The sequence below is a fragment of the Lingula anatina genome, chromosome 4 (assembly GCF_051362555.1).
Source record: "Lingula anatina isolate TDL-2025a chromosome 4, LinAna3.0, whole genome shotgun sequence".
In the NCBI taxonomy this organism is placed as follows: Eukaryota; Metazoa; Brachiopoda; class Lingulata; order Lingulida; family Lingulidae; genus Lingula; species Lingula anatina.
The window spans coordinates 14,258,359-14,271,198 of NC_141770.1; the positions used below are offsets into that span (position 1 = coordinate 14,258,359).

Sequence of the window (12,840 nt, forward strand, 5' to 3'; positions counted from 1 at the left end):
CTTTTATGTCTCACTAATGAGATGAATTTAATTGGCTTTTTATTGCCCCATTAACTGAAATCCATAGTACAAAAATATAGGCTCTTCCAGTCTCATGTTTCACTATAACTGGCCTATTTTTCTCCCAAGTTGTCAAATTAGTTAATTGACTCAATCATGGATCCACACATCAGAACTGAGAGAACTCAGATTCTGAATCTTAGGGTCTATTCCCACAACTTTAGATTGATCTATCACCGCGGGGAGTCTCACTAGATTACTGTCAGATAATCTGGCTTAAATGTCCGTCCCACCTACTACAAGCTGTAAGGGGGTAATTAACTTTCGTGCCCGCTCGGCTGACAGCTTTTTAGCATGAACCCCCAAGGAGTTAGGTCGGTCTAGTTGGATTGATCTAATCTCTGGGAATGGGGTCTTAGAGCGCATTCAGAACAAGTTGATTGGAGGGCTAACAGATTAAATCTCAGCTCTAAGGTTTAATTGCTCGACCCCTGCAGCGACGGCCGTTATGGGGGCAAGGTGACCATCAGAGAATCAGCAGTATCACTTTTAAGTGGGGTCGGGCATATTTAGTCGGCAGATCAGTAAGTCTGCAGATCATCTGTTCTGAATGTGCTCTTAGGGTCTGTTCAGAACTAGTTGATCAAATGTTCGACCCACCTGAAAGCATGCTGAGATTTGATTGCTCTACCCCTGCAAGGATAGCCCTCATGGGAGGCAGGGGTTGTGGTCAAGTGCATATCCTATTTCATTGGCATGTCATCTGGTTCTGAACAGACCCTACTATTGTGATCCAAACCTCAATTACATTGGAGAAGGAAGGCTGGAGAACAGGGCCGTGTAACTCAAAAGCATTGCGCATTGCAACTTAGCAAAAGTGTCTGGGTTCCATAACTCACCCATACTTGCCCCATATAATACATGTATTGTAACTTCTATGTGATATCGCTATACGCAATGCTTTCGAGTTACGGAGTCCTGGTCTTAGACTTGCTTGCTATTATAGAAGTTGTTTAGTTAACATACATAGTCTGCTAAATTGGGACTAACTTAATCTGACACATCTTGACTGTAAATGCGCCTTGATGTAATGCCCAGAGGATATTTATCTAAAATTGATAAAACCTAAAAATTGATTAAACCTAAAATTTATATTGATCAGAAGAAGACACTTTGGAAAAAAACCATCTATATCTTATTTTTGTTTTCAAATATATGGTAAAAATTTATCATAATAGACCTTGTTATAAAATGGAGAAGACTGTAGAGAACAAAGCTGATTTGTGTGCACATATGGTCCAAAATCTGCAACTTAATTTGTCCATCTCTAGAGTATCCTAAGTAGCTTTTGGAAGTGCCTCAATGTGTCGCAGATGGACAGACTAATGGAGCGTGGTGTTGAAAATAATGTGACTCCACCATTTTGTGTTGTGTTGAGATGTGTCCATATTAGCTTGGAAACTAAAATTGTTTCTAGTCTACAATACGTCAATAGATTGACAGTTTTTTTGCCCGAGATTTATGGTTTATAGGACCGATTAGAATGGAGGCTCAGTTCAGTGCAATAAGTGCCCCAACTGACTGGGGATTCAGGTCATTCAGTAAAAATTGTATAGATTCAGTATGATGTGCGTGTGTGCATGCCTATGTGCATGCGTGTGTGAGAGAGGGTAAAAAATGCTGTGCCCCTTGTGGAATTTAAAAAAATCTGGAGAGTGGAACTTGAAGTGCACATCTTTAATTATAACACCTGCGCTAAAGATGCACTCTGGCATAAGCATAGGCTTGCTTTCAGACAAGAGCTTTTAAATATTTATGTGTTTTGTCTAAATAAATGTCAGATTGTCAAAATAAGAAAGAAACAGACAGGCAATTACAGTTTAAGAATAAATTTAAACCATTAGCAAAAAAAAAAAAAAATCAATCCGTGAAAAACACAGATCACTCAGCTCCCCTAAGATTACACCTGTATCTGTCTGTCTGTGCCTTTGTATATTTTGCCATAGGATTGGCTTGAAAATTCTTCCTTAATAAATAGGGTGTCATGCAAGATGTACACCTGAGGCCACCCCCTGGGTCACAGTTGCTTTAATCTAGATTTTTCTCAATTAAGCATGAAGACCCCAGGTGTGGACAGACTAACACCGCGAGTCATCGGAAGGTCAGAAGTTGGCTACTTATAAAACATTTATTTAAATGAAAATTGGCATGGCATGCTTTGCATTAGCCTGACTTTTTAGTAGTAGGCAGATATGAAAGATACTTGAAACATTTTAAGAATATGCAACAGAATGTTCATCCTTGTGATATTGATTTGCATGTAATAGTTCTATATTTCAATGATTAGAAATGTAAAAATGCACCTCTAAATTCAACTCAAACTCATCACTTGGTGACACATCTATACATGCTTGAACAGTACATTTACTAAATGTATGCCATGGATATTAAGGGAATAGACCTGTCAACTAGTAATTGGCCCATCATTCTTTTATTTATATTACCAGCCAGTATCATGAGAAAAAAGCTCTTACTTACCTAATATCACAGCAGTATTTATATACAAATAACCATAAAATCGACAAACATGTATGCTTTGAATCACCTTCATTAAAAGCTACATCATGCCTGACTCGGAAATATATATATTTTTATATTGTCACACATTGCGACAAAACAAATGTAATTACTAGATATATATCATAATCAAGTCTGCTAGACCTCTGACATATTCTGGATTGATTTCATTATGTGTATACCACCTGTACTATTACCCCGACATGTTTTTACTATATTACCCAGAACAGCGATCAGACAATATTGAATTGTGATCAGACAAGGTAGATTTAATTAGTTCTCAGTCACCACCACATTGCATTGGTTGCCAGGATGCAACGAGGACCAGGAAATATATATGGTTTTCATTTATTTAATTGTGGTGCATTTTCACTCGTCCATTCTTTCTGGATTGATACTGTTACTGTATTAGTTTTTGCTCTGTATAATTGACAGATCAACCTTAGATACCACTAGTTGCAAGAAGCTTCAGTGCAGTGTCTGAAATTTGTTATTTGTTATTTTGCCTCCTCAGAAAAGGAAAAAGAAGGGACACTTTTTTGCCTCAAACATCTGATTGAAAAAATAACAATTTGACCTAATCTTACAGTTGAACATTAAAAGAAGAATGAACATTTTTCCCACATTTATTTTCTGCCATGTTAGTCATCAACTAAGTTTCAATTTGAAAAAAGAAGACATTCCATGTGTGATAAACTGATAGTGCACTCAACCAAACATAATTCCAATGCAGGAACTTATTCTAATAACATACCCATTAGGCAGAAAAGAAACCCAGACACAACAAATTGACAGTACCAATGAGTATACATGTCTTGGGCTCTGTGGGTCCTACACTATAGTATACTACACTTTACTAAACTGGACATGGAGAAATATTCATAATGTGGAATGCATTTGTAATTTAAAGTGGTACTTAACTTGTGAAGGACAGATAAGCTGGCACAAAAAAGGCTTAGTTATATTGTGAACTTTAAAAGTCTTGCATGTCATAAATTCCTGTCAGCTTTAAACAGAAATCTTTTAGTTGTTGAAGTCATAGTTGTTTGGTGAGACATTCTGGGCAAATAGTTATAAAATTTTACAGCTCCAAGTGTATTGTTAAAGTGTTTTGTACAAGTTTGTTACTGTAGCTAGGCTGTGCTTGTATTGTGAAGGCATACAGGGGTTGTTAATTTGATTACTAGCACAGAAAAGTGCCGCATATCGGTAAACCACAACAGTAATATAATTAAGAACAATTAAGCTGCAACATTAATTGCTGTCATTGAATATTTTATGAAGGACACCTGGATAGAAGTGGATGACATCATCCCTGGAGATCTCAACCCCCCCCCCCCCTCTCTCTCTCTCTCTCTCTCTCTCCAGTGCACTGTTGACACTATTAGGGGTTTTGTGACATACAGTATATAGTTTAATCAAAGATATTACACATTATTTTAACAATTTGTCAAATGTACAGTGTTATTGGCTTAATTTACATAAATAGCATAAATAGTATTTATATTGTGACATTACTTTAGTCTTGTTTGCATTTTTTCTTTTTAGTCATTGTTACTTTTCAAAAATAATTTCCTCAAATGTCTTAGGGCTACTGTAGTGTCTAAGATAAAAATCCCATTGCTTTGTGGTTAGAAGAAAGTCCTGTCTACATCATAGCTATGGAAAAAATCAAAACATGCTAGCAAGATCTTCTTGTGAATGAAGATAAAGCACATGCGTCTATCCAACAAGTTATAGCTTCACAAAGACAGATTTCAGTCTTTTATTGTGATTGTGTTTTCTGATATCCTTTTGGGAGAGCAGTATCAATTTGAAATTTAGATGGACTTGAGGTTGAGGAGAGGTCACATAGTCTGCATTTAGATTGATGCTGTTGTGTCTTCTTTACCCTCAAAATGATAATGGTATTGATATTTTGTCCATTTTCACCTTTAAAAACAAAAATACACATGGGAATTGTGTATTTTTTTATGTCATTGTCATTTAACAGGAGCACACTTCCTCTTTTGTTTTTGCTGTATCTTGTACATTATCCTTTGCTTTTATATGCCCTCTACATTTGCCTTATTATTTGAACATTTTGTTGGCTTGGGATGACATGATTTGATGTACTAAACAAAGTCAGAAAGAACTGAATCAGTTTGCAGATTTTGTCCTTATAAAGGTTTACCATCTTCCCTAAAGTGTTTCCAAATATATGGTCTTTTGTGTCCAGACTGACATTTTATGCTTTCTGTATTGCCCACTATGACTAACAGATCAATCCTGGTTTTTATGAAGTGGCCTGAAGGATGAACTATTTTTGGCTTTAAGGTAACAATATTAGCATAAATCATTAAATGACAGCCACAAGTTCTGTACAAGTTCAGGTGTATTCACGTTGGGGTGATTGTTTTTATTGTCAGTTGAAATCAGTATTAGTATGCAGGTTTTGATGAACTTAGAGGGTACTGAGTTTAATAAGGGACCATTCCCATAACCCTGTCATACTAGCAGGATCGATCTGTCTCTGAGGGAGAATCTTGTTAAATTGCATTCAGTTAATTACCTCCTTAGCAGCTTCAGTGGATGTGACAGACATTTAAGCCGCTGAAACTGAATGCAATTTAGCCAGAATCCTCTTGGAGTTGGATCGATCCTGCTAGTACGATAGGTTTATGGGAACCCAGGCTTAGAGAGAACTGAGTGAAATAAAAGTCTTTCTTTTTCACATGAGATTTAGCATATAAAGATTACTAGCCACACTGATAGGTGGAACAGAACTAGAAAAGTACCAGGAGAAACAAAACTTTTGATAAACGAGTATACAGAAATATGGGATACCTACAGAAGTGCAAAGTTACTGTGTAACGCTTTACCCATCTAGATAACGAAAACTCACTAAGTTTTATGATTGAAGATATTGGTATAAGTCTTGTATTCATGACGCCAAATATTGTTGATCTATTGTATAAATTCAGTAAAATAGGGCATCTTTTCTCCAGACACCTTGTGAACAGGAAGCCAAGTTTTCTTATTGAAGTCTTGTCCCTAAGTACTAATATACATCACAGATTAGGGCAGAACCAAGGTTCTTAGAGAAAAGGAAGGGTCTTGCTGTGTAGCAAGGGAGATTTGGAGCATCTGTGAAGAGCATGTTGGGAAATTTGCCAGGTGGATTACCAAGAAGGGCAGATAAATTTTGCTGGTCGTGCAACAACAGAGCAGATATAGGCTATGATCCCTTTAAAGGGACATGTACTATACCTGCTGTATCAGATAGGGGCTTTATAATCTTAATTTCCTGTTACAAAATGAAAAGGAGAATCTTTAGATAGAACCCTGACCTTAAATGATTAAGTGTCACAGACTCTATTGGATTAATTGATTTTTAAACCTCTCTTAATTTTTCCTTCTCATTCCTTTGAGCAACTGATGGCTATGATTTTCATGCCCTGTTGATTTTTTATTGTTTATAAAATCTTAGTTCACAATTGCAACGTGCTCTGGGAATTAGAACACTTTTTTTTCTCTTTGAGCAGCTGGTGACTTTCATTTGTCATGCCATTTTGATTCTTTAATTAATAATAGATGACATCTGAAAGTCCTGACATGCTCTATGAATGTGAATGATTGGTGAAATGCAAGAAAGAAATATTCTGGTTATCTTCTTCTCTCCAGGAAAAGTTGATATTCCTTGGAGGATGGTCATCCATTATTGGTTGTCTCTCACATTACTTTCTCGTCTAAGATTTTAGAAGACTTATATCCTTCTTCACAGACACTGTTTCTGTTGCAAATGACTGTCTGAATCAAAGATATTCAGCACTTTTCTCTAACTGATGCACAAAAAAGAAAAAAAATTGAATTGCAGATATCGACCAACTTACATATTTCTCAAATGTTATTTTCATGCTTGGGCATTGAAAAAAGTTTCCCAGGAATGATTTTTTCCTCCATGCACTCTTGGGAATGTGTAAGAATATGGTCGAGTGTGTGGTAGGAGTTTTTGCAACAGATGTCTTTCTGGTGATGAACACGCTGGGATCCCATTCAAAATTTAGCCAACCTTGCACTGGAAGTCTTATTGCTGTCAGCTGCAAAGGTCACTTACAGTTGTGGGCAGTACATTGTTAAAGTGTAATTTTGCATTTAAGCTGAAGAGAATTCATTTGCAGAATGTTAGTTTTCATCCTTGAAGATGGTGATGAAAAAATGTACATTAAGGTAATGCCACACATATTATACTCTAGCAGGAAAAAAAAGTAGGTCTACAAAAAAAAAAAAAAAAAAAAAAACAAACAACTTCCTTCACCAAGTACAACAGCTTTTTACAGGTAAACTTGGCATACCTGAGAGATGCTATCCATGTTTCATAGTAGTTCTGTGGAAGTATTAATCACCTGTGGGTCCTCTGGGTTAACTAAAAATATGTCGGATCAGTACTTTGCGATGATTGATGACCATGTAATGAATTGAGATCTATGTGCTGCACCAGAGCGATTCTCTATCACTTAACTGTTGATGCTTGGGGTATTTTTTTATCACCTAAAGTTTTTTTTTTTTTTTTTTTTTTTTTTTTTTTTTTTTTTTTGGATGCCTTGAACTATGTTCATTGGTATTATAGATATACTGCTGTAATATCTATTAATGCTATCATTTGACTTTTGAATAATTAATCCGTCTCTTTGAATGAATAATGATGTTGTAATTGGTGTTTACTTTCTGATGGAAGTGGTAAGTAATAGTGTCTATGTCAGATGGAGAATGTGAAACATATTAGTTAATTTTATGATAACAAATAATCTTTGATAATTATTAAAGTTGCATTTTATATCTGAACCAATTTCAAATGTAAAAATTTATCTTAAGATCATTTCTGTAAGGAAGTTTAAGCCTTGATGAAAAGTAATGTTTTCTGCTTTTTAAGATTTTGGTTTATTATTATAAGACGCTTCAAAATTAGATGTGTAAATAAAGTAGACATAGTTTGAAAGCCGTTATTTATTATAATTTTTATTTGGAATAAATCAACCGAGCAGTACTTTCCAGACAGAAGTGCTGTAAGCTCTCAGGGCACTTAATGGACTAGTCAACCAGACAAGTATTGCTTTTTCAAGAAATCCCAGTAGTAATATAGCTTTAGACTAATGTTTTCCCAAAGCTGATATTTGAACATCATTTTAACCCTCTGCATACTTCAGGCATCTTTTTTTCTCTCCAGGAAGTTATGTTAATTTATTATAAAGAGTAGATGCTTTATAGACAATACATTTGCTAGAAGTTAGTTAAAAGCATAGAGTGTTTTTATCTTTTGAAACATCACTGAATCAGAGACTAGCTTTGAGGTGTGTGATGGGGATTTTATTACAGAAAGATCAAAAGCTATAAGATAAGATTGATTTTCCTTTGTTTCTTTTTATTTTAATCTTTGATATTTTTTTGTAGTTTACCTTTTAAGGGTTGAGATGCGGGGATTCCATAAAGCTAAATGAAACTAATTGACATGATTTTAATTAAAATTATAAGCTTAAAGCCTTGCAGGTGGGACATCAATGATTGGATCTTAATGAAGCCCTCGTGATCATTAAAACTGGTCATTAATTGTATGTAATGCTGGCTTAAAACGTGTAGCTATGGAAATGGTACAAAACAATGGGAAGATTGAGACGGGGCATTGTAGTAGTGAAAATGAAAAAAAAAAAAAAAACACTAGAGATAGTTTCAGGGTGGTCTTGCCTGGTGATAAGTCAGTTCTAGTCAGCAGTGGTCAGTTAAAACTTTCTAGTAGCTGATTTTTATTATATATATATATATATATATATATATATATATATATATATATATATATATATATATATATATATATATATATATATATATATATATCTGGTAATCTCACTTTCAAGACATAAATTCACAAAGCTCTGAATATTTGATAGATTTAGTCATAGAAATGTACACTCAATGCTGGCAAACATTTTTCATTTAAGTGGTCAAATTTAGATGGTCTTTCTCAAGTATGACTTTTTTAATTATTTTTTATCACAGCTGATTATCAAGTTAATAATAATCTTATCACCTTGGGTTTTCCTTAATAGGCTGGTCATAAATATAGAAGTCAAGGATATATATCCTTCCTCTTTCATATCAATAATTTTATCTTTATACACCTGGAAAGGCAACACTTAATATATTAAACCATTCTATAAGATCTAGTGAATGTCAAAGAAATTTCTGGCTCTTTCACAGTCTAGGGATATGATAAACTGATAAAAAGTAGGCAGGATGTTGGAAAGCACATATTTAAAAAAAACTAAAATATTGGTCAAAATGGGAGCAATAAAAAAAGAATGAGAGTTTCCATAATGTTTGGTAATCAAATATTACAGTTGGGTTTTAAAGCCTATCTTGGTAAACAGAGGTGTGCTTTGTAGTGAGTCACCATTCTCTGATAGTGAGAAATAATTTATTAGTTTCGTTTCACCATCTATATATTAATAGTATTATGGTTGAAAATTAGTTGTGTTCGCCAGTATAGGTTTTATCTAATCATATCATTGTGCCATCTAATTACGATTTACTCACCAAAGGCAGCAAATCTTATCAGTCTATCAACCCACCTTTGTGATAATAAAGTACTAAGTGTTGCGATCTATCAACTAAGATGGATGAAGTTGACAAACCCACATATACCAATAACACATCCCTAGTGATTTCTTGAAATGCCATTTGTTTGTAGAAATGAACTTTTACAAATATAGTTTTCCAGTCAGGATGAGGTGAAATTGACCATTTTCCTTTGATGTCTAAATATATATTTATTTTCCCCTGAAAACTTGACTGTATCAGTGAGATAGCCTTAAGCCTCAGGCATATGGATCAATATGAAAACTGATTCACCAACTTAAGAATTAGATTTGAAGGTTGTGATCATTAGATTGTGATAAAAATAAAAAAGCATTTTACACTTGCAGAGGTTTTAACTTTGAATGGTATATAAGATATTTCTCTCAGTTATATTTATAAATTGTATTGATATTTCAGTAACTTAATAAGATAACCCAGCTGTATCAGTATGGTTTGTTTTATTAAAGTGTCTAATAAGCTGAGATGGCCTTCAATATATTACCACAACAAAAAAAAAATTTATAAGTCCGTCCGCATGGGTTTTAGATTTGAGTCTCGAGTCTAGCGTGTACACAAACAACTTCTTTGTGTGGAGTTGTATTTTCATAACCTGTGATGACAAAAGTCCCATTTGTGCGAACCTGTAAGCATAATTAAGTCTCAATTCAACTGCGAGCTGTTATTTGAGTTGCTCTGGGCCTCAAGTTTACAAAGCCAGGCACAGCAGAATATTTGCAGAACCTTATACTGATGTTAGTTTGAATTTGAGGCCCCATTTTCACACACACCTTTAGTCTTTGTGGATCGACCCAACTTTGTGAGGACTCTCGCTGACTGGAATTAGCTTAATTTAATGGCACGCTGCCTCGTAGCATAGCAGAATACAAAAATTATAGTGATTTTACCAGAAATAAGAGGTGTGTCATTCAGTTAAGCTGATTGCACTTTATGAGTTTTGCAGAGTTGGATCAATCCACGTAGACCAATGATGTCTATGGGAATGGAGTCTGAGTCTCTAATAACTGAAGAATAAGCCCAAGACGTGCATATTTAATGTTCTTTGGTAATTTTAAAGCCCCTTTCAGGCTGCAGAATTCTTACATTCTTGGAATACTGTTTGTGAATATTAAGTGGCATTTGATGAATTGAGGATAGAATTTGTATCCTTAAAAGTCTTATCAGGGTTATCTTGGGTTATATGTGGGACCTTTCAAGTATTGTTGGGAAGGAATTTTGAAATTATTTTGATTACACATGTATACATAACAAGCACCTGATTAGCTTGACAATGTTGAGAACATGCTGCTAGGTTTAAGTTTTGTTGTGGCCACTGTCAGTGTATAGTTAAGATAAAAGCAAACTTTTTCAAGATGGAATGATTCTGTTGCTTGCTATTTCCCAATCTTTCCTTTGTTTTAAGATTTTATTTATTTAACAACTTTCATTTTGGATGCCCTTTTTCTGGAAATTTAGGGGGAAATAAGAAATATTTCTGAATGCATATGACAGATCTTTTAGGTAATTCTGCACTTACAAGGATTGAATAATTTGTATGATCTTATTTAATCTATTTAAAATGTTATTAATATTTTAATGCACTTTTTGTAAACATGACAGTAAATGATGTATCCTGAGTATAATTTTTTTTCATGCAATGTTAATATTCTTACTATTTCAGCTACGGATCTGATTGCCGTTAGACTTAACATTGAAAACAGAAATGACGAGGTTCCTGTGTTTGTCAACCAGCCGACCAAGTTTCTGACCACTATAAGTCAAAACCCTGCCTTAAACTCCAAGGTCTTTGAGCTGAATGCTGTCGATGCTGACCCCAATTCTCTGGTCAGATACTACAAGATAGGTAAAGAAAGATGCTTCATGTTACAGCACCATCTGGTTCATTAATGGGACACACAGATTATGACCATAATTGACAGCTTGCCTTCCAAGTTCAGTTTAGTGCATTGGTTCTGTGCTTTATATGTGTCCTTTTCTTAATATCAAAACAAGAGCAACTAAATTTATGACTTTTTAAATGGACAGCATGCAGATGCTACAGTGTGTTAACATGGTGGAATATATGTTTGTCAAAAAAATGTTTGTCCAGTGAATAGAAACCATTTTGTCAATTTTGGGAAAGTTGTATGGTAAATGGTAAATTTTTGATGCTGTCTCTGTTTATAATGACCCTGCTGTTGTATTTAAGGTACCAAAAATACATTTTTCCCCAAATTAAAACTTTATCCATATTGCTACGGACCCTTATTCAAAGTACCAAAGATGAATTACTGCATTCAAAACCAATAATCTAAAGCAATGCCATTAAATGTTTTATTTTATACTTGTATCCCTGTAGGAGGTGACGATGAATTTGCTGTGCAGGAGACAACAGGAATAGTTAGCAACACTGTCACAGCATTGAATAGTGGTCAGGAGTACGAGATTCTTGTCCAGGCGCAAGATATCAGTGCCAGTCCACCCCAGGTCAGCGAGTCAAAAAATCTGCGTATTTTCGTTGGGGAGTTGCCGCCACAATTCTTTGAGGAATCATACACAATGGATTGTCCTGAAGATGCTAATAGTGGTTACAGGTAAGTATCCCTGAGAAAAAATTGACTCATTTAATGTTCACTTTGGTTTCTCAATCTATTCTATAACATTTGTTGGATTTTTTTTTTTTTACAGTTCCAATGTTGTTCTGCAATGAATGTAACATTTAGAGAACTGTTTTTGGGAAGTCCTTCAGAATGTCCTAGAACAGATTAAGAACATTCTTTAAAAAAGAAAATCAAAGACTGATTGAGAACTGTAAGTGTCACGTAAGTGTCACAGTGCGTTAAATGAGACACATTTTCTCAGGGGTTGTCTTTTTGTTTTCTGATCCATTTCATTTAATTGACTGTGCAATGATTTAGATAAAAACAACAACTGTATTTAAGACCAGAGTAACCTGACAAGTATTCGTTGTAAATCACTGAAATTGTATTTTATTCTACATTGAAGATTTTTTAATAAAAATTTCTTTCTTTCTTGACATAGTGTTGGTACAGTAAGAGCCAAATCATTTCAAGGCCAGTCAATCATGTACTCCCTGAAAACGGACACAAATCAGGACTCCGCAGAGTTCTACCTTCACCCTACTGATGGTATCATCAGCACCAAGAAGGTCTTGGATTACGAAAGGGACCCACATACCTACAATCTGAGAGTTATTGCACAAGAGGGACTTTCTGGCAAAACTAGCACTGCCTCGGTATGTTGAAAAATGTTTGGACAAGGGAACAAGTGTACCATACAAAATGCATTAATAAGTACTTATTTGTAGCTAAAGCACTAAGAAATTCTGTTCCATCCATGATGTTTTTTAAAAGCCAGTGACACACTCTCTCTCTCTCTCTCTCTCTCAGTATTTCCTAGTAAATTTTAATCCACGTTCTTGATTTTAGTTGGTGGTTAATCTCCTAGACAGAAATGACAACAAACCAATTTTCTCACTGGCTGAATATATAGTGCCTACTCCTCTGGCTGAAAATACACCAGTAGGACAGTCCTTTTTTGAAGGTAAGCAAAGGTTATGTGGTTTTCATCACACACACACACACACACACACACACACACACACACACACACACACACACACACGTTTGTGTA

The 12,840-nt window shown here is 34.9% G+C and overlaps 1 protein-coding gene across 2 annotated transcripts in view; it reads left to right on the forward strand.

Moving 5' to 3' along the window:
• LOC106172458 (neural-cadherin) overlaps window positions 1–12,840 on the forward strand; it is a 44,421-nt gene that overhangs the window by 9,228 nt on the left and 22,353 nt on the right. For both annotated transcript variants that reach the window (XM_013553184.2, XM_013553185.2), the window contains exons 2-5: window positions 10,868–11,050; window positions 11,546–11,780; window positions 12,229–12,442; window positions 12,636–12,750. In XM_013553184.2, coding sequence (XP_013408638.2) covers window positions 10,868–11,050; window positions 11,546–11,780; window positions 12,229–12,442; window positions 12,636–12,750 — 747 coding nt within the window. The remainder of the gene's footprint in view (window positions 1–10,867; window positions 11,051–11,545; window positions 11,781–12,228; window positions 12,443–12,635; window positions 12,751–12,840) is intronic.